At 47.5% G+C, this 22,866-nt stretch overlaps 1 protein-coding gene and 1 pseudogene across 1 annotated transcript in view; one reads left to right on the forward strand and one right to left on the reverse strand.

Moving 5' to 3' along the window:
* The window catches only part of LOC147668673 (vacuolar protein sorting-associated protein 53 homolog), a 508,123-nt gene that overhangs the window by 43,312 nt on the left and 441,945 nt on the right, over nucleotides 1–22,866 (forward strand). The window contains exon 5 of the mRNA XM_086948529.1: nucleotides 17,450–17,591. Coding sequence (XP_086804655.1) covers nucleotides 17,450–17,591 — 142 coding nt within the window. The remainder of the gene's footprint in view (nucleotides 1–17,449; nucleotides 17,592–22,866) is intronic.
* On the reverse strand, nucleotides 17,127–17,379 carry LOC147668674 (DNA-directed RNA polymerases I, II, and III subunit RPABC4 pseudogene; annotated as a pseudogene).

A 22,866-nucleotide genomic window follows, 5' to 3' on the forward strand; every position in this document is an offset into this window, starting at 1 on the left:
AGACCGGCTGTCCCCCAGAAATGCAGAGTTATTTTTGAGGTTGTGTGTAGGCGACCAGTGCCACCAGCCAGGGCCCTACCGTTCTATTTTCACAGTAGGTCACCTGTCCACTTCTGGATTCAAACACTGGCCCTCAAGCTTCACAATGCAGACACGGCCAAGCTCACCCAACCCCCTGCTACCAGGGGGGCCTGGCCATGCGGTCCCGCGAATCATCTCCATCTGCAGGCAGGCCTTCAGCTTGGCCTCCCGAGGCAGAGCAGGGTGAGGGATAGGGCGGCCACAGGTCCTGCTAAACCTGGCCGATTTGTGTCTCTGGGGCCTGCAAGAACCCCGAATCTCAAAAGTGCCTCGCTCCACCGCCAGGACTGCAGGACCAATCAATTGCCAAGGGGTCTGGACCGCACAATCCTGCTGCCCAGGATCACCTGGATTCAGGCCCATAATTCTGCCTGCCGTTTCAGAGTTCCTGAGGATCGATTATTTGCTGAAGATGAGCCCAAATCTTTTCTCGCCTGGGTTGCCAGGGGTAGGCTCTCACGTTTTCCAGTCTGTATTGTGCACCTTGCTGCCTCACACGATCGAGCCAAGCACAGTCTTCAAGTTTAGACCCAAAGAATCGAGGCTTCTACTCTTGGCTGGCCTCTATGCCACTAGAAATGCTGCAATAGACCATTCCCATGCCTTCAATGGGGAGCCAACCATGAGCGCCCTCTATTGAAATATCATGTTTTTGGAATACCGATTCTTGCTATTTGTAACCCTAGACTGTGCCTTTGTCATCACTGACGATGTAAGCGGTGCCTTACTTTTCACTATTCTTTTCTTGGTGTCAACAATGTGGCACAAAAGGATATTATATTGTTTTGCGTGGCTTATTAATAAGACCTCCTGAGATCCGACTCAGAGGTCCAAAAGCCATGTAACAGACGCCACAGTCCTGGGGACCCCCCGCCCTCTTAATAAACTGCGCATCCACCTGTCCTGGTCCCCATTCCGAGCTCCTTCCTGCTCCAGTGCACGTGCTCGGGCGGGGAATGCAAGGAAGTCATTAGTGTCGCATGGGGCAGGAAGGGGCCTATCACACAATCTGTAAAGCCTGTGGGCCGTGGGTCCTTGAACCTTTTGCTCTATTTGCTGGATTCGTGCGTCACAGTCCAGAGCTCCTTTCAGGAAAGCGAATTCCTCAGGATTCCCAAGTGCCTCCCAAATATGCAGGGATGCCGAGTTTTCGGAACACATCATTACCCTCCATTGTTTCCTCCAATTAATGAAAAGCTGCTGCTTTGTTCTCTTAGAATGCGCCCTGGCAAAGCTTGTTCACAGCTCTGACATGTGTCTTCCCTCGAGGCTTGCAGAAGGAAGCGTCAGTGTTGGGCGTAAGCAGTTGTCTTTTGTGAGCTCAGAATGGGAGTAAGGGCACCACACAGCTATGGAGCTTTATCCGCTGCAATCACTCGAGTGCAGATTCCTTACTACATTTTAATTTGTCGAAATCCCACAGTGTGTATGTACATTCAACGTCCTGGGAGTTCTCTACCATTTACCATACATTTTTCTATCCTTAGGTCAAAGCCTACCTGACAGCGCAGCTATTTGCTTGCAAAGACATCCTGGGGACATTCTGAAAGCTGACCTGGAATGTTTTCCTCCCATTGCTTACCATTGTCTTTATGGTTTGTTACTCACCTTTGCTTGCATTCTATTTGTTGTCTTTATTTGTTTTAGTCCATTTATCGTGTCTTGTCCCTTTCGTGGAGCATCGTTTGTTTACCACCTTCCTGTTTAGCTCCTTCTGTCCTGCCACGAGTGCTCGCTTTCTGGGAACTCTTAAAGCCTTCAGTGAGCGTGCCTAGGTTTCCAGCTGTCTTCCTGGTGCACCTCTCTACCCACCCTCAGCCCTCCATGTTATTCTATCACCCATGTGCTTATCTTCCCCCATGCAGTGCTCCTCATTGCCTTTTGTCTCTGTGTCTGCTCCCTGCCCAGGCTCTTCTTCCATCTCTCTTGTGTCCTTCTCTCCCCACACCGCTCTCCACCTTGTTCTCTCTCGCCCAAGCTCTTCTTCTCCCGCCTGCTTCCCTATTATTAACCTACTCCAAGTTAAAAATACTTTTTAATAAAGCACTTTTGGACAGCATTTTTTTTAAATCGCTGCTTTTGGCCTAACTTTTTATTTGCCAATCCATCTCGGAAATGGTCTGTCATAGTCAAATAGCCCTTAATGGCATGCGAGATGAGTGGCAGGATGCAATCGATTCTGGCATAGATGTGATGCTCAGAAGGAAAGTGTGAATACACCACCAATCAAGAATGTCGATGTCTCCAGGAATCAATCAGCCTGAGGTAATCTAGAACGGCTTTGACTGCAGCAGAGATGGCAGGAGTCGTCCCTCCACCCCCACTCTCTGATGGGACTTATCAAGCTGAAGGTGCATTACACTATTAAAGCCCCCCTCCCCCCGACAATAAATTAGTGTCCTGTAGCGCCACCTAGCTTCTGTATCGTGGGGCTAACCTTTGTTTCCTGATCTACATTTGGGTAGAGAGTGTGGCTGTAGTCCAGCCTGCTGGTTATGAGTGCTTGTGTGACTGTCCGGCTGGTGTTCTGTGACACTGATTTGAAGATCTTTTGCAGCATGCATAGGATGTGAAAGCAGGAGGTGTGCTCTGTGTTGACTTGTGCTGCTTGTTGAGCTTGTCATCTAAGATGATTCCTAGATTTCTTGTGTGGTCTGTGGGTTTGGGCATTGGACCTAGCTCCGATGGCCACCAGTTGGATTCTCATGGGGAGTTCTTCTTGCCAAACACCATTACTTCCGTCGAATCAGAGTGGAGCTTCAGACAGTTCACTGATCAAGCACTTTGCACTTGCAAAGCTGAGATCACTCAGGGTTCTGTTGTGTTGTTGCTGGATCCACAGTAAATAGTCGGGGCACCGGTCATCTGGCAGAGGCGCAAGACAATGCTTTCCTTAAACGTTGCTATTTCTTTGCTGTTTGGTTTCTGAGAGCGGCATTTGTTCTTCACAGTTATCCATGGTTCTCTCTAAAGCCGGTCACTGGACAAAGGTGCGGGATACGTCACTTGCCCAGTGTGGGGGGATGGTTAGAGACCTACCCATTTGCAAGGGGCCTCCAGGGAGGTGAGAGATTAAGGTTTATCTTCCCACTGGAAAGGCAATCAAAGAGGGAGGCTCCATCTATATTTGACCTCTTTAGACATCAAAAAGTTTAAAAACTCTACGTTTGGATAAGTTTATTGGTGAGAGGTAGTGATATAGTTGCAGTGAGGCCCCATTGATAAATATCTGACTGCCCTCACTGGTTCGGACATAATGTTTTTTTTACTTCATAAAAATGTACCCTTGTGAGTACATCTGCAGGGGACTCTGAGAGGAAATACCCTGAGCCACCTTGTGAGTTCTGTCCAGCTTGATGCACAGGGAGTCTTGATCTTCCAGTATGGCCTTGAAGAGGTCCTGGCTGCATTTAAGGAGAATATCCAAGACACTCCTAGAATACAAATGTTGTTCCACCGTGATCTATCTTCAAAGCCTTCGCACATTTCTCTAGAAGGAGGATATGCTGATGTTCAAGAGTTAGCGTCTTTTGTTGGAGCCTCTCACATTCGTCCACCTGTTCTTGGAGGCCTTTCTTCTCTTCTTTTACTCGAAATTCAAACTCTTTGACATCTCTACTTCCTGAAGGTTGCTTCTGAGATCTTATTTGAAAGTCCGAATCTCCTCCTTGAGATCCTTGAAAGCTGCCATGAGGAAGACTTTGGTGATTGCCTAGTCCGTATGTGTGGGCCCTTATTGATCATCCTCTCCTGGCGTCTCTGCATGTTTCAATGGGTTCATGGTGACTGGGTGAGATGCAGAATGCCTAGCAGGTTCTGGTCAATTGGCCCTTCTTAGCCTTGCCTCCTGTCATGGGTGTGCTAGAAGGGGGTACAGTGCATGCTTATTTGTCTCTGAGGCGTCATTCTTACAAGGAAGATTGCAGCACATTGCAACAGATATCTGGTGCTCACTCTGAGGCTGGGTGGCTTAGAGCTATAGAAAAGAAAGATCAGTCATGAGGCAGACACCAACTTCAACCCAATGACCCTTTAGAAATGCGGGTGCAAAGTCGCATTGATAACCACTGGGGCACTCTGCATATGTCCAGCACTCAGTGAGAGAGGCCCACAAGTTGCAGATATTAATGAGATTCCTCCCAGTGCCAAAATGAGATATATCAAAGAAGGGGTGCAAGGATCTGGGCATCAGATTCATATTATATACGGATCACAAACCTTTAGTGGATTTGTTTTCCACGAGGAGTGCAGGTGGAGCTACACCCAGGATAGCCAACTGGCTCTACCGTTTACAAGAGTTCTCTTTTGATGTTGAATATTTTCCGGGTGTAAAAAACGTAAATGCTGACTGCTTGTCCAGATTACCTTTGGAATGTGTTCATGATGATGAGGATTAATGGAAGGTAGCGGGAATCAATGATTTGTGTGGTGCCATTTCCGAAGAAGAATGGAAATCTGCCATCGAAGAGGATCACACTCTCAAAAATCTTGTTGAAGCTCTTGGTCATGTTCAAGGGTGGAAATTACATCCTGAGTCATTAGAGTCTTTCAAGCTTATTTGGTCGTGGTTTGCCATTGTGAATGACATTGTAAGGAGAGGATGCCGATTGGCTGTACCTCAAGGGCTGAGAGAAAGACTTTTAAGACTCATGCATGAAGGCCATTGTGGTATGTCCGCTATGAAAAGGCGTATCAGAGAAGACTTCTGGTGGCCAGGAATGGATTTGCAGATCGAACGATTTGTACGTAAATTGCATTGCTTGTGCTGTTAGTGATAAATCCTATTCTACCCAAGTCCCTACCATCGATCCCTTACCTTTGCCCAAGTTACCCTGGGAAAAACGTGCCATTGACATTTGTTGGGCCTTTTGAAATACTTGGTACCAATGACAGATTCGCAATTGTTATGGTCGATTATTTTTCCAATTGGCCTGAGGTGGCATTTGTAAAGTGTAAATGTAAATGTATTGGCATTTATATAGCGCACTACTTACCCGTAGGGTCCCAAGGCGCTTCGACCGCTGCGAAACCCTTCCTGGCTTCCCTGAGAGATGGTCCCTTAATGGGTATCTCCAGGGTGAGACCAGGCATCCCCGGCAGTCTGGTGGGGCCGTTAGTGAAGATGAGGCAAGCTAATGCCCAGAGTTGCCGAGTGTGATCGCTGATCAGAGTGGGCACCGAGGCGAGAGAATTATCAAGTCTGCTGACCCTGGTCCAGAAACCTGCCGCGCCGGGAATCGAACCCTGGTCCCAGGCCGTCCTCTGCTCGCGGGTCTGCCGCCTCTAACCAGTGAGCCACACTACTTCACTAGTAGCCCAGTGTCCTAATTTCTTTTTGTGAGGACAATTTTAGAAGAGAGGGGTCTCCTACTGTAATTGTCACTGACAATGGTCCTCAGTTAATTTCTGGAGATTTTGAAAAGTTTCTATCTACTTGGGGTATTAAGCATACCAAAACCCCTGTTTATCATCCATGGGGAAATGGTTTAGTTGAAAGGTTTAATAGAATGCTAGTGGAGTGTATAGAACTTGCATATTAAAGTGGATTACATTGTAAAAACAAGTTGAGGATGTGTTATGGTGTTATAGAACCACTTCACATTCGGTCACAAAAGAAACTCCTTTCAATTTGCTTAAAGGAAGGGTACCTTGTACGGTAGCTGTGCCTGCCTGGATGAACAATGCTGGTAAGCACAGTGTTTATCTTGAGAGTATGCAAAACAAAGTTAAGAAGTATCAAAATACATATGGACAAAGACACAATATGAGGATTCTCAAACCTAGTCTACCTCTGGCATGTTTCTGAGAGTTTTTGTTGGTGACAAAGCTAATGAGCATTTACATTGCAACGGTTTCGCCTTTGCAAAAGTTAGAGCTATTGGCATTATAAATGAATTTTTTTTATTTATGTGTTGGTTTTGAAAACAGATAAATAAATGGCATTGTCATTTACATTGCCAATAGCTTAATCTCTCGCAAATGTGAGACCTATTGTACCATACTGGACGAGCTCAGCAGACAGCAATTACTTGCAGACGAGTTCTATAACACAACAGTGACACTGCTAAATCCAGCGCTTCACAATAGAAACAGAAATGATACATGAGAAGATTACGAGTGAACAAATTACAAAAGCAGACGTTAAGTTACATGAGGCAAAAGTGACAATTGTGAGCAAACAAAATACACGAGGTAGCAAAAGGTACATTACAGGAGGAATATACGAACTCGAAAGTTTCAAACCGGCATCCCGGAGCGGCCACGTCCGCTGGTTGACGATGGCGGAAGGGAGACACAAGAGAGGGGCCATGCCTTAACAGTACAACTGTGAGAGCATAGGAAGAAGCAAACACATGAGTCGGAGTCTCAGCGGCTAAGCAAGCCAAGCCAGCGCTTAACAGATAAAGCGGAGAGAGAGCACAGCCGGCATGGCCAGCACCAAGTTTTTATCATCTACGTCCTGTGGCCTCATGGAGCGACATCCTCCCTGCCGGCACTCGCCTTCGGCGGGAGCAGTTGGTCGCACTCCGTGCAGCTCCATTTGTTCCCTGTGTAGTACAACCAGCCCATCAGTAGCTTACTCTGAAGTCGAGGATCTTCAAAGACTGTTGTCAGACATCAAAAAAAAACTCCAAAGGTGGGGAGGGAGGGTGACTAACTCAAGGAATAACAAAAAGGTGCCTATAAACTGTAAGGAGCTTGAAAATAAAAAAAATAAAAATAAGACTGAGGAAAGAAAAAGAAGTCAAACAGCTCTAGATCAGAGAAGAAGTGGTAATTTATTTTCTGGCTACACACAGGGCACCTTTGAGGTAGTGTTGTGTCTTTGTCCTAGATCTTCCTCCTACTCTTCCGCGCTTTCTCTTTGTACCAAGAAAAAAAAAGTTTGAGCTATTGGCATTGTAAATGACAACATTTTCATTTATGTGTTGGTTTTGAAAATAGATAAATAAATGGCATTGTCATTTACAATGCCAATAACTTAATCTCTCGCAAATGCCACACACAAACCCACACCCACCCACTGCCACAGCCACACAGCCACAGCCACACAGCCACAGCCACACACACACATAGCCACACACACACAGCCACACATACAGAGCCACACACACAGCCACACCCCCCCCATACACAGGAGGGGGCTGGACAGGAGGTGGTGAGGGAGCGGACTGTGGGGGTGGACAGGGTGAGGAAGAGGGCTGCGGGGCGGCAGTGAGGAGGGGGAGATCTGCAGGGGCTGGATGGTGAGCGAGGGTTCGTGGAGAGGGAAAGAGCCATCAGGCGTGGACAGTGAATTGAGGGCGGTATGCAGGGACCGGACGGTGGGGGTGTGTGTGCAGGGAGCATGGACAGTAAATGAGGGAAGACCCCAGGGACGGGGAGTGCAACCGGTATGTGAGGGGAGAGAGGGAGAGGGCTGGAGGGTGAGTGAGCGAGAGGACTCTGGGAGATGGACATGGTGAGGGAGAGGGCTGGACCCACGCATAACCAGAGGTGGCCCTAAACATCCACAACCTCATTTCCCAAGAATAGCAGACTCACCTCCCCATCACATACACACATAACAAGAGGAGCCACTTCACGTCACGTCCACACCAACACGTCGCCAGGTGAACTGTCTGACGTGACGACGCCCATGTGGCAGTAGAGAAGCCCAATCGCCTCCACACCAGCATGCCACTAAAAGAACCTCATCCTCCACACACCCACACGTCCCCAGAGGAGCCGAATCACATCCCCATCACAACCACACGTCACCAGAGGAGTCACCTCCCCACGAGTCCGTACCTCACCACAACATTCGCGCCTCACTAGAGGTGCTACCTCACCTCCACGTCACTGGAGGCCTAACGTCACCTCACCTCCACGCCCACAGGTCACCAGAGGGGCCACCTCACCAACACACACCTACACGTCCCAGAGGAAGGGCGCGCTCGCGCCTCCGTGGCCTGGTCTTTATCGTCCGCGGGGCACCGACCAAGAAACGCCGCGCGCCGCAGTAGTATTTTCATTAGAGTACAGCCAGCCCGCGTCAGCACTTGTGGAGCGGCCAAAAGTGTTTGTCACGCTGCTATTTGCTTCAGATCTATTAACAAAACATATGTTCCATTGTTACATCTGCTGCCCGCCCCCCAGCGGGCCCCGCAGAAACTCCAGAGGAGGGAGACGTGTTAACTGCTGAGGGAGAGGCCCGGGCCCCTCGCTATGCGGACTCCTGCGTCACGCGTGAGCTGCGGGGTCACTGCTGGTAGCATGCAGTGCACAGGAAGTCATGTATGGTGAGCGGAGGTAGCACAGGTCGCTTCGAGTGCGGTGGAGAGCGAGGGTCGTTACTGGAGTAGGGAGCGTTGTCACCATACAGCGCATGGGGGTGAAGCCTGGAGCTCCATGCCGCGCAGGGGGCGGAGTCAGCGCGGATGCGGTCACCATGAGGTACAGTGGCATGAGGAAATGCTCGCGTGGTAGGTCTTGGCCTCGTACAGCGCGAGGGAGGGGTCGATACTGGCGCAAGGGTTGTTGCCCCACACTGGTACATGTGTCATTTGCGGGTGCTGGCCCCATGCCGTGCATGGGTAGTAGAGTGATGTGTCAGCCACCACGGCATCATATAGTGCAGGGGCAGTGTGATACTGGTGTTGGGGCACTGGCACCATGCAGTGCAGTGGGGGAAGCCAGTAAGCCACTAATGGTGAATGGGTTCTGGGATCACAGAGTAAAGGTGATACTGTAGTAATGGTGAAAGGACGCTGACACCATGCAGTGCGGGGAGACTTAATGTTTGCACAACGGCTGCTGGCACTATACAGTGCTTAGGTAGTACAGTAACAGTGCAGGGGTTCTGCCACTATACAGTGCTGGGGAAGTCAATGCTTGTTTCAGGGTGCCGCAACGGATGGTGCACAGAGTCAGTGTAGGAGTTGTGGCAGGACCTCCTGTCCCGCTAGCTAGCCTGTGAATATTTCCTTGAGCCCTGTTCAGGTCTCTCTTGATTGCAACGCTGAAATTGCTAATTAGTTTGTTTTAATCTTCCGTGAGTAAAACGGAATATTATCTTTTTAAAAATATCTACTGAGCGCATTCTGGCACACACTTTCCACTCTGTGTACTCTTGATTTTAAATCTGTACTTAGAGCGATGTTTTCGTCTTCCCTCTGACTGCAAGGGGAGGACACCACTTCCTGTCTGAGCAGAACTGCTGGCGGTTAGCGCTCTAGCAGCTGAGTCTACCGGGGCTATTTAGGCAGAGCCTTATCTCTCAGACGCTGCGGTAAGGGGTTGTGGCAGGACCTCCTGTCCCGCTAGCTAGCCTGTGAATATTTCCTTGAGCCCTGTTCAGGTCTCTCTTGATTGCAACGCTGAAATTGCTAATTAGTTTGTTTTAATCTTCCGTGAGTAAAACGGAATATTATCTTTTTAAAAATATCTACTGAGCGCATTCTGGCACACACTTTCCACTCTGTGTACTCTTGATTTTAAATCTGTACTTAGAGCGATGTTTTCGTCTTCCCTCTGACTGCAAGGGGAGGACACCACTTCCTGTCTGAGCAGAACTGCTGGCGGTTAGCGCTCTAGCAGCTGAGTCTACCGGGGCTATTTAGGCAGAGCCTTATCTCTCAGACGCTGCGGTAAGGGGTTGTGGCAGGACCTCCTGTCCCGCTAGCTAGCCTGTGAATATTTCCTTGAGCCCTGTTCAGGTCTCTCTTGATTGCAACGCTGAAATTGCTAATTAGTTTGTTTTAATCTTCCGTGAGTAAAACGGAATATTATCTTTTTAAAAATATCTACTGAGCGCATTCTGGCACACACTTTCCACTCTGTGTACTCTTGATTTTAAATCTGTACTTAGAGCGATGTTCTCGTCTTCCCTCTGACTGCAAGGGGAGGACACCACTTCCTGTCTGAGCAGAACTGCTGGCGGTTAGCGCTCTAGCAGCTGAGTCTACCGGGGCTATTTAGGCAGAGCCTTATCTCTCAGACGCTGCGGTAAGGGGTTGTGGCAGGACCTCCTGTCCCGCTAGCTAGCCTGTGAATATTTCCTTGAGCCCTGTTCAGGTCTCTCTTGATTGCAACGCTGAAATTGCTAATTAGTTTGTTTTAATCTTCCGTGAGTAAAACGGAATATTATCTTTTTAAAAATATCTACTGAACGCATTCTGGCACACACTTTCCACTCTGTGTACTCTTGATTTTAAATCTGTACTTAGAGCGATGTTTTCGTCTTCCCTCTGACTGCAAGGGGAGGACACCACTTCCTGTCTGAGCAGAACTGCTGGCGGTTAGCGCTCTAGCAGCTGAGTCTACCGGGGCTATTTAGCCCTCGCCCCCCTCCGAGCGCGCAGCGGTCGCGCGCAGGGGTGCCGAAGACAACGCCGAAGACTAGCCCAAGAGTAGCCCGTCTGCGCCCGTCCGCGACAGGACGGGGCCAGGGGCCATTCTCCCTGCCCTTGCCATTATGGACCGCGCTGTAACAACCCCTCGCATCAGGTATGCATCACTCGCTCTTAGGGCTCTCCAACCTCCGCGACAACACTGCTGCAAAAACAAAACGCTCATATGTCCTGAGGGTCCTTTTTCATGTATTAAATGTGGCTTTCAAGCCACGCACACCCATATTATCTCCGGACGGCTCACAAAGAATACTGATGATCAGGGAAGCTGGGATAGCTTTCTGCTAAATGTCAGATCACTCCCTAAACACTGTATCGAACTATGGGATACTATCTATAATACTCAACCCAAGATCTGTTTCTGAACTGAAACATGGCTGAAACCCCACACTATCCCTACCATTACCCTTGGGATACCTATGGGATATAAAATCCTTCGCCTTGACCGCCCCGTGAAAGTAGGAGGTGGGATCGCTATTATTTACAGAGACACCCTAAATATTAGAGTCCTTGAACAAGTGATGCTCCCTACTATGGAAATACTCATCTTTCATTTAAAATTAAACTCAAAAACTCATTGGAAAGGAGCCCTAGTTTACCGCCCACCTGGACCCAATGCTGGTTTCTCCCTTGCCCTCACTGAACTATTAGCCCCCCATCTGAAAGCTAATGAAAACTTCATCTTATTGGGAGATTTTAACTTCCATATTGACACTGCTGACCATCAGGATACTAATGTATTCCTCACTGATCTTGCTTTGCTAGGATTACATCCCAGAAATAGTGGCCCTACGCACTCGGGTGGTCACACCTTGGATCTGATTCTTACCACCCAACCCAATGTCCATTGCTATCCTCCCAAACATATCAATTGGTCGGACCACAAACGGATTGACTTCTCCATACCACACTTATCTAATTCCAAAAACCACCCAGCTACTCACCCTATCAAACGTAGGCCTTGGCACAAAATTACTCTTCCCAAACTCACTCAAACATGGGAACAGCCTCTACTCGCCAATCTCGACAACATCGATACTGCTCTCTCCTTGTTTAATTCCACCCTACTGACAGCTATTGACTCCCTAGCCCCTCGGAAAAATGCAAAAAAGCCCACCATTGCGAAAAGGGAAATATGGTATACGGAAGACCTTAAACTAGAAAAGAAGAGATGCAGAAAGCTGGAAAAATTATGGAGACGTACGGACAACAGGGAGGATAAGAGCCGCTACCTGGAGGCTATGTCCTCCTATTACAAAAATATTAAAAAAGCTAGAAAAACTAGTCTGACCACTCAAATTGCAGAGGCTGGCAACTCCACAAGAGAGTTATTTAAAATCGTTCAAACCTTCACCAGCCCGGAAGTATGTGAAAGCCCTGACACCTTCACCCAAGAACTATGCAACGAAATATCCCAGTTCTTTGAGGATAAAATTGAAGGTATATATAAAAAAATCACCTCTGTCTCAGACTCCTTGGAAACTAATGTCCCTGAAACCTCCCCGCAAATGACCTCTGGAAAAACTCTTCTGGATATTCCAGAAATTACCACTAAAGAGTTGACCACACTCATTAACCAAACCAAGTCCGGCTCTCCCGCCGACCTAATACCAGCCAAACTCATCCCCCCGTTAATCGAGATACTAGGTCCCCATATTCAGAAACTTCTTAACCTATCCTTTACCAAAGGTCAGCTCCCTCTTGCTTGGAAGGAAGCGGTCGTGAACCCCATACGTAAAAATTCCACCTTGCCCTGGTCCGCACTCTCCAACCTTCGCCCGATTTCTCTCCTTCCTTTACTCAGCAAACTGGCAGAAAAACACGTTAACACCACTCTTTCCAACTTTATCGAAGCGACAGGGGGCCTGGACCAATCCCAATCTGGATTCAGGCCCAACCACAGCACTGAATCGGCCCTCCTCTCTGTGACAGATCAGATCAAAATGTCACAAGACAAAGGGGGCTCCATGATTCTAGTGCTGTTGGACCTGTCCGCAGCCTTCGATACCGTGTCTCATAACACCCTGCTGAGCCGGTTGAAAGGAGTAGGAATCGGAGGCGTTGCACTATCTTGGTTGGAGAGTTTCCTTTCCGGGAGATCACAATCTATCAGCCTGGGCCCCTTCAGTTCCATCTCAAGGGGGCTCACTAAGGGGGTGCCACAGGGCTCATGCCTCAGCCCTACATTGTTCAATGTCTATGCGGCCCCCCTTGCTGAGATTGTGCGGAAATATGGGTTCATACCGGTTTCCTACGCCGACGACACCCAGCTCCTCTACCCTTTCAGCTCCCTCGGCCTCAAAACCAAGGAGAATTTCGCTGAGGGCATGAGAGCGGTGTCACACTGGATGGCGAGGAATTGCCTCCAGTGTAATGTTACAAAAACAGAGGTCCTGCTCTTCGGTAAAGCAAGTATCCTTTGGTCCCCCGACTGGTGGCCACTTGATCTTGGCCCAGTACCCGCACCCAAACCCCATGTCAAAAATCTCGGAGTGAAGCTGGATCAAAAACTGACCCTAAAAGATCATACAAACTATATTGCGGGTCTGTGTTTCCACACCATTGGTCTGCTCAGGCGTGTCTTTCCTTTTCTCCCATCCACATGCAGAAAGACTCTTGTACAGGCCTTGGTAACTAGTCGTCTGGACTACTGTAACGGCCTGCTTACATTAGCTAATGCAGATGCTGTAGGCCGTTTGCAGGTAGTCCAGAACACGGCTGCAAGACTGGTCATGGGTGTACCTGCTAGGACTCCTTCTAAGCCCCTGCTGAAAGAACTGCACTGGCTCCCCATACGGCAGCGCATCAATTTTAAGATCTGTTGCACGGTGCATAAATGCCTGTATGGAGCAAGTCCTAAATACCTATCCCAGTCCCTGGAACTGTACCAGCCCAGCAGATCCCTCCGCTCATGCAATCAAGCCCTTTTAAAACCTCCCATCACTAAGAAAATTAGACAAGGAGACCGTGCTTTCTCCTCTGTTGGTCCCGCCCTCTGGAACAGTCTTCCCACTGACCTAAGAACCACCACAAATCATCTTTCTTTTAGAAAGGCATTAAAAACCCTTTTATACCAAGAGGCCTTTCTATCCACATAACTTCCCAGGCTGCTCTACCTGAATATTCCTCAGCTAGCAAAGCGCGGAGATACCCTCACGGGATTGATTCCTGCGCTATAGAAGAAATTAAAATAAAAATAAAATAAAATAAATAAATAGGAGCATGCAGGGGTGTTGGAACCTACAGCCAAGGAGGAGTTAATTCTAGAGGACACTATACAAGGACGAGGGGTGGTGTAGTAACGGTGCAGGCATCATACAGTAAAGGTGATAGAGTAATACCGGTGCAGGAGTCGGCACTGCACACTGAGGGCGAGTCGGGGCTTGGCAATGGCGTGTGCACTATACATGCTGTGCCAAGGGAGGCGTAGTATTTGCACTATACAGTGCATGGGTGGTTGTAGTGGGTACACTGCACGCTGTGAAGAGTGGGACATTGTTTGGTAGTAGTGCAGGCACAGTACGGAGTAGTGTAGACACGGTGCAGGGGCAATGACACCATACATAGCAGGAGAGGGAGTTAATGCCGGTGCAGAGACCGCTAGCCTCCCCGGTGAAACCGTGTCCACGCGCAGGCGGCTCCCCTCGCGCGTCAGTGTGACGTGACGCAATCCCCTCCGGGATAATAACTATTTACAGACTATGATGCCGTTTCCTTGCCTGCATGCAATATCAGCCAAAAGGCCTCATATGGAGTCAAATCTATTCCACGGATCTCGGTGAGTTATTACAGACTACAACTGCCCTGGTGCTGCATTCCTGCGAATAAAACCAGCATATAAATCCTGCCGATTTCCCGGGCTACGAGTGAAACCCGATCCGCGGAAAGGGAAGCCGAGGTGGCGGGATATAGAATTCCACGCCGGTTGGTTGCCTGACACACGCGGGGCTTTGGGAACGTGTACCTTGGGGGCATGTTGTGCATCCCAATGGGAATACGGGTGTATTCAATCTCTTCCAGATTCAATCAGGTCTTTGCAGCGACCCTCAGAAAAAAAACAGACCTCAGCATCTGTGCAGTGAGCACCGGCGCCAACTGAGCAGGGTTGTGCACCGAATACAGGGAGGGGTGTACTGCTTGGAATTGTGCACTGAATATGGAGGTGGGCTTACTGCTCAGGAGAGGGTAGACTGCTCAGGGTTGTGCAATGAACACGGGGGATTGGCTTTTAAGGAATCCGCAATGAGCGGGGTGGCGGTAGATGCCTGATCGGGACTGTGCATAGGGGCCGGGCGGGGAAAGGCAGGACAGCAAGCACGAACAAGAGGGGGTTGGGGGGGGGGGCCGGACAGCAGCAAGCACTCACGAAAAACAAGCCATTGCAAAGCATTGAAGGGGGGGGGTGGGAACGGCGACACGGACAGCGGGAGGGGGGCGGGGGAAGGCAGGACAGCAAGCATGAATAACAAGGGGGGGGGGGCAGGACAGCAGCAATCACTCACCAGAGGACGACATTTTCCGCCGCCGGTCGGGGCAAATGGTAAAATAAAAGGCTGCCAAAAAAAAAAGTACTGCCCACCGCCGCAATGACGTTGTTAAAGGGGCGGAGAGCGAAAAAAATCGCCGGAACGCCTACGAATCTGCTCGGACAATGACGGACGTATCTCTGTTCCAATGGCTAGCCTCCATTTATGGAGCTAGCCAATGGAACAGAGAGGTGGGTTAAAGCCCCGTACTGACACTCAAAAGATTTCGCCTGCGCTAACACTGCTGCGCTGTGGACGCCAGACGAAACCTAAAAAGGGTGCTTCTAAATGGTCTTTCCCTAAAAATGTTATATATGTAAAAGGTAATGTGTGAAGTTGCCGTATGGCCATTAGTGTAAGATCAGAAAACTTTCAATTTGTAATGCCACGGACCAAAAAGAATGGTTGAAGCTCCAGAATTCTGAAAGTGAAAGTTCTCATTCCAGTGTTGGTCAAGAAATTCCTCAAGATAAAACTGTAATTGATACTGCCTTGCCCTGTCAACACTATTTTACCAATGTGGATTCCAGTGACCAGACGGGGGATATGTCTATTAGTGATCGTTCCTCTCGTGTGAAAAGTTAGTCCTAAATATCTAGATGATTATGCATGTTACGTATTTTTTGTTTCTTGCTGAAAGGGAGTGTTGTTCTATGATGACTTTGTATATGCATAATTTCATGGTCATTTTATGATGGGTTTTTTGTGCTTATTTTTTTTTTAATTGTTAAGGGATATATGTTGTATCTCCTTAACTTTATAAATCTCACTGTATACTTTCCTCATGGAATGCGTGCTGCTCCCTGGTGATTACACCTATTGAGGTAAGAGGGTTCTGGAATGAGAGGGAGAGCAGTTGGACCAGGAGCAGCTGCCAAACCATGGTGGGCCATTGTATGTTACAATAAACATACTAAATCCAGTCTCTGTAAGTTGTTGTTACAAAACTTACCGGGTATATGATGGTCCACCCACCTAATTTTAAAGCGGGCGGACAATAGTTTGACCACGGTGGAGACTACTCCGTCTCTGCTATGGCCAAACATCTCCAATGGCAGGATGGATTAAGGGCGTTGGAGAATTGGCTACAAGTCCGTCTGGCCAATTAGGATAGGAGGACATGTAGCCGTTTTTACTGTCCGTCATCGTCCGGTAAAACCTAGCAGTAAGGAACAGTTAAAAGAAAAAATGAACCCCTCGCTTTGAAAGTTGACCTCCATGACAAGGTAGGAATTGTTTTTTTTTTTTTATTTTCAAAAAGACTTTGGAAAAAAAAATGTGAAACGTTTCCGAACATTTCCTTTATGTTTGAGCAAAGTACCATTGCATCGATGGTGGTTCACGCGAATGCTAGAAATGTCCTGTGGTCAAGGGACAGTTCTAAATTTGGTTGTCAGGACCTCTGCCAGGGCAACATAACAATTCACTCCATTGCCCTGACAGAAAGCAGACAAACACTAAGAATTAAATCAGGCCCTTTTGTGGCTTGGCTATTTGGCCTACTGTTTTCTATCCAAGTATTTTTAACTGTGGTGGATTATGTATGTTTGGTACCATTCTGAACTTCTATTTTCGGAGTGAATAATATCTTAAATAATGGCTGAAGCACATTAATGAATTATGCATTTTAAAATGTTTATTTCAAATGGAATAGACATTAGGAGGATCAGGAAAATATTAATTTAGATTAGTACAAGCAGGAGCAGAAATTATTTGACGGTCTGTTATTTGATGTGGAGATACCATGAGATGTAAAGCGGATAATTCTAACTATGTGGTAATCATATTATTACATCATATATTTTTTTTTTGTTTTAAAATGTTTAATAACTTAGTTTTAGAAAACACTGGCTCGTAAATCAGGACATACATTTTGCATAATTGTTGTATATTTATACTTACATCAATATGACTACCTGGTTTCTGTAGTCCTTTCTTAGTGTTCCTACCTTCTCTATCTCCTATAGTACCTTTGTGTGGTCTATCTGTGGTGTGGAGGATTCCAGCCCTGGCAGTTGGTCTGGTCAGCTGTGGGGTTTTACTGCTCTGCTGTCTAACTTAATAAATATATCTTAATTACCTGAAGACATGTCCTGCTACCTACTTAATTCTATTTACAACAATAATCTAACAAGGAGAGGGGAACACAGATTCCAAAGTAATGCTGGTGCATCATCGTGCATCAAAAACGACCAATCTCTTTGTTCGTTTCTTGTACATTATTCTGTAACCACATTCTCTGCATCGTATGGGGTCTCTGGCTTTAATTTCATTTTCGGTGTGACACTCGCCACAGATATAAATCATCAGTTGCTGCTTTGGGGGCGGTGCATCCTTCGGGGGCTCCATATCATGCCCTTAAAACTCTCATCACATCCACAGACGCTCATATTATTACATCATATATTTGTTCAATATCAAGGTCTAAAAACAATACATTTCCTATTGCAGGACAGACCTTGCAAAGATCATGCGAACGAGGGCCAAGGAAATCGAAGTGAAATTGCTACTGTTTGCCATTCAAAGGACAACCAACTTTGAAGGGCTGATGGCCAAGCGCTTCTCTGGCAGTACTTTAATGGACAGTGCATTGGTGAGTACGGGCAAGAGCTTGTTGACCAGACTTTTTTCAGCCAAATATTGGAACAGTAGATCACAAATGAAAAGTTAAGGAAAAAATAAATAAATTGAGGAATTGTGCATGGATTTAGGAAGTGTATTTGAGTCAAACCTGCCTAGCTGCAGATATGGATTTTTAAGCATGCATGAAAGGTAGGTTTGCAGGTTTCCACACTGCATGCAAAAATGTTGGTGCTCCTAATAGTCATGTGTTACGCGCCAGCTCCTCACACTGCACACCAGCGCCAGTTCTTCACACTGCACACCAGCGCCAGTTCCTCACACTGCACACCAGCGCTAACTCCTCGTACTGCACCCCAGAGCCAACTCCTCTCACTGCATACCAGCGCCAGCACCTCACACTGCACACCAGCTCCTCACCTTGCACACCAGCGCCAGTTCCTCACACTGCACACCAGCTCCTCACACTGCACACCAGCTTGAGCTCCTCTCACTGCACACCAGCGTAAGCTCCTCACACTGCACTCCAGCGCCAGCTCCTCACACTGCACTCCAGCGCCAGCTCCTCACACTGCACACTAGTGCGAGCTCCTCACACTGCACACTAGTGCGAGCTCCTCACACTGCACACCAGCGCCAGCTCCTCGAACTGCACACCAGCGCCATCTTCCCACACTGCACACCAGCGCCAGCTTCTCACACTGCACACCAGTGCCAGTTCCTCACACTGCACACCAGCGCCAGCTTCTCACACTGCACACCAGCGCCAGATCCTCACACTGCACACAAGCTTGAGCTCCTCACACTGCACACCAGTGCCAGTTCCTCACACTGCACACCAGTGCCAGTTCCTCACACTGCACACCAGCGCCAGTTCCTCACACTGCAAACCAGCGCCAGTTCCTCACACTGCACACCAGCGCCAGTTCCTACACTGCACACCAGTGGCAGTTCCTCACAGCTCACTAAACCCCACTTCCTTATATTTGTAGTAAGAAGAGGTAGTACTCTGTTTTAAAGCACATCGATTTTCATTGTAAATATCCCATTTTGTGACGGTTCATGTTCTTGGGTGTGCTACTGGGAGAGGCTTTCAGCCGTGCTCCCATTACTTGCAAGAATTTCCAGATATTTCTTGGAAAATAATTAAGTGCACAGGCTTGTACCCGGGGGGGCTTGTCTCTAATATAATAATAATATCTGAAAGTGCTAAAAAAAATGTTTTCAAACTGATGCGCCACTTGCGAAATTCGCCTGTGGCCCCTTGAGTCTACCTTTCGTCAGATATGTTTTGATTGACTTTCCCGTAAAAAGGCACCAAGAAACACTATTACTTCTTTTTGAATTATTGTTTTCAACTTTGGCATGGTAAATGTTGGGAGGAAAGCTGTCTGGAAAGGGGAAAGTTTGAAAAAAATAGGGCAAAATAACTCATTTTCCAGTACATTTTTACTCCTGAAATATCCAGTATTTCTTGGCGTGCCGGAGATACATGACTGTCACTAGGGGTGCACATTTTGCAAAAGGGCTTTTTAGGTCTCGCGCCTAGCAGTGCAGTGCGTAGCATTGCTCGCGCAGCGCGATACATTTAGTAGGCAAAAACGAGGTTTAGGTGAGTGACCTAGGAAAAGCACACTCTTGTGCGTGTGCTTTTCTTGTTGTGTCCCACTATTGGCCTCTGTGTGCGTGTTGTTCAGTAAAACGGCACGCAATAGGCCAAAGTTGGGCGCGTTGCTCCGCCCACGGCCTATTTGTGTCTATTACGCGTAATAGACACCAATAGGCCATGTGGTATCAATTATCGTGCCCAGACATGGGCGCAATATTTGAAACCACGGCTTGCTGTGGCACGCGCACGCGCACCACTCGCGGGCGTCTGCTTTTTTAAAATCCATTTTACAGCGAAGCAACTGATTAGGTACCCTTACCTTAGGGCAACCCAGGGAAGCAGCTGCCACTCCTGGCTAACTGTGACACTGGAAGAGGATGGGCCGTAACGGCCAGAGTTGCAGACATCGGGGAACCAGGTGTGAGGCTCTTTTTAAAAAACAGATACATCTCTTTTCAGTAATTGATCGTGTTGCCTTTGGGAGCCATTTGACAACTGGATTAGACTCCTATGGTATGTTGCAGGATTCCTTTCAGGTGGTAATTAATGGCATCCGCACCTCTAAGCAATCCAGGATATTGACAGATGTCATAGACACATTTGCAGACTGAAGGATGAGAACATAATTTGGAAGGGGCACGCTGTAGTTCATGGAAAGGTAAAATGCTTGCCAGTCCCTAGAATAGAGTTGAGGAGTACAGGTTTGTTGAGGGAAAGGGCCCTGACCCATGCAATTGACAAATGATCTGACCTTGGCACCCTTGTGTATGTCTGGAGACCCAAGACTGCTCTCCCTCATCCTATTTGTGCTTGCTGCAGAACTCATTGCTGCCAGGTTTAGCCAATACCACTCTGATAGAGACCCCTCTACTTCGCCACTAGTCATTGCATTGTATCATTGCACGCTGACGACATCACCCTATTTGTCAAAGACTGGGCTCATAACATACCACCTATAATTCTAGAATTTATCAGACTTATATAGAAGGTATCTCTATCAACTAGCCCAAAATTATACATATTCTTCTCACTCTGTCGACACCTGAGTGCCCTCTTAGAATTCCCTTTGAAATTGTGTAACATGTCAGTCAATTACCTTGGGATCTGCATAAGCAGAGACATTGACACTGTTGTAAGAGAAAACTATGGTAGATCTGTTGCTAACCTATAGGCAAAATTGGTTGTCTTCCTGAGGTTCTTGTTGTTCTGGAATATACCCATTCCTATCACACAGCACTTCTTCACCCTATTGTGCTCTTGCATAATAAGACTCTCTTGGGCTGGGAAAGAACCACAGGTTCAGTGGGAAACATTTATCCTTCCCTTTGATTTAAGTGGACTATCCGTTCCGGATTACAAGCTGCACTATTTGTGTGCTTAGACTCACTATGTGCATTTCTAGTTTCACCCTGTACCCTTTCAGCCAAATGTCACTACTAAAATTACACTGCCAGTCCAGTGAGATGAATAAAGTCCAATGTATTATCTGGCCTTGGGACAGACTCCAGTGTAGAACTCACCCAACCAGCTGTATTCACCGGGAATCCCACTATCTGTAGAACCCAGATTTCCCCTCGCCTGCAAACCCAAGACAATTATGCACTCGCACATGTAGGGCTGAGTACTGTTGGTGATCTTTATCCAACAGATAACTTTATCTCTGTTGCCTACATATGAGAATTATCCATGGCTATACTCTGCTCAAAACGTTCCTATGTTAGAGACGCCGAGAAACTCCTATTTCCCTATCCTTCCCCTGCATTAGTACCTCTGGCAATGGTAATAGATACTCTGTCCCTTAGGCACTTGGGATCCCTACTATTCCGTGAGAGGCTCCTGTGTATTTTCTCAACACTGGAGAGAAATATTTTGCAGACCTAGAGGCACCACTTAGCAATGAGCAGTGGATATTTTGATGCTCCCAGGCTGGTGCCCTCTGAATCAATCACAAGCTAAGACTGACCCATGTCGATTGTTTGCATAAAATATACTATGCATTTGCTTCATTCATTGGCTCGGCCTTCGAGGTACCACAGTGCGTTTCCGATGCTCTGACAGGATGCAGACTTCCTCCACCCTCTGTGGATATGCCCAGCTGTTGCAGGCTATCGATCTGAGAACATGGAGACTCGGTCAGATTTGATCAAAATTACGGTGCCAAGAAACCTCCACTCATAGCTTTGATGGGCTATGCCAAGGACATTCCATTGCATGTCAGGAAGTACACTACTTTGCTACTACTGCTGGCTAAAAGGAGAGTGACAGTTAATTCGAGGCCAGGACCTCATCTCAAATGTGCAGATTAGTTGACGGATGTATTCCTCTTGTGGGAATGATTCCGTCCTAGGCTAGACCTAAGGACATATAGGGGCTCCCAGGGCGTACCTCGTTTACATTCTGAGCATGATTTGAGAGTACTTTAACACTGCATTTGGACAGACTACAAGCTTTCTGCATGAACTTGTGAGGCCTGCCTGAAATGTTGTCTGTAACAATGACTGTCATTGCTGCATCTTTCATAAATGCAATACCTCTGGAGGTTAATGTGGGACAAAACACTGAAAGAGCTGTTGGCACAGGCGCTCAGGCCCGTCCACGGAGATGGGTCCTCAACTTTGTTCCACAGAGACTGTGGCTCTGAACTCAATCACTAAGAGTATCCAGTCTGCTGGCAGAGGTCCCAATCTTGCTAATACAGCTGCTGTAGATGTTCCACATCTTCGCATCCCAGAGGATCCCTTCCAACAACCTAGTGCTTATTTTCCCTCATTATCTATTAACACTTCTCCTCTGTACATGGGTGGAAACGGTTTTCTTCATACCATGCAGCTCCCTCCAGAGTGTACTCCATATTTTGTTGTCCTGAATAAAGTACTTCCTTTGTGCCCAGCTCGAATGAAAACCACCCCTCAGATGGCGCCTTGGCTCAGCTCTGCCATCAAATTTGTTAGGGGCAACACATTTGCAAGTTCAATCATTCGCCTCCGAAGAGTGTATTGGGTGAGAAGAACGTTAAACTGCAATCAGGTGATTGTGGCGTAATTAACTAATGTGAACCAAAATTGGTGAGGTACATTTTGCAATGATTTGGTGGTCTGCAGGGGCTCCTTCAAAGGATATATAGCTGGCCCCCCTGGCTATTACTACAAAACAAGCAGTAACAATTCTAGTTGTTATGTCTCCCAGAACCTTGGGCATTGTAGTATCTTTTCTATGCCCACCCACAACCGTTTTGCTGTACTTGAAGAAGTTGATTGACTGGATGGTTCTGCTTCCCTAGCCATTAAAACCCCCTCAGAGGAAAATGCTAGCATTATAAAAACATTATCCGTCATGCCTAACTGAAATACCTACACTCTCTGCCCTAGGGCCAGCCATAAGGTGCGGAGATGCGCTTTACGTCATATAGCGTTTGATGCCTGAACACAGGGTAAAGATACTGATAATCAGCTGACCCCCGCTGATTCCGCGACAGGCTTGCCTTCCAAGGACATTGCTGCCCAGCTTACTGACATTGCCCATGTTTGTCCTATAGATGCTATGTGCATTGTACCCAATAACTTTAAGCAATCTTTAGAACATAGTCGAGCTTCAAATGATAGCACAGGAACGGACTCTCCAGTATATGATATGTCCCTTCTCTCTTGGAATTTTGCGAGACTGAGTAACAAATTGGGTG

Source organism: Lissotriton vulgaris, unplaced genomic scaffold (assembly GCF_964263255.1).
Source record: "Lissotriton vulgaris unplaced genomic scaffold, aLisVul1.2 SCAFFOLD_1307, whole genome shotgun sequence".
Lineage (NCBI taxonomy): Eukaryota > Metazoa > Chordata > Amphibia > Caudata > Salamandridae > Lissotriton > Lissotriton vulgaris.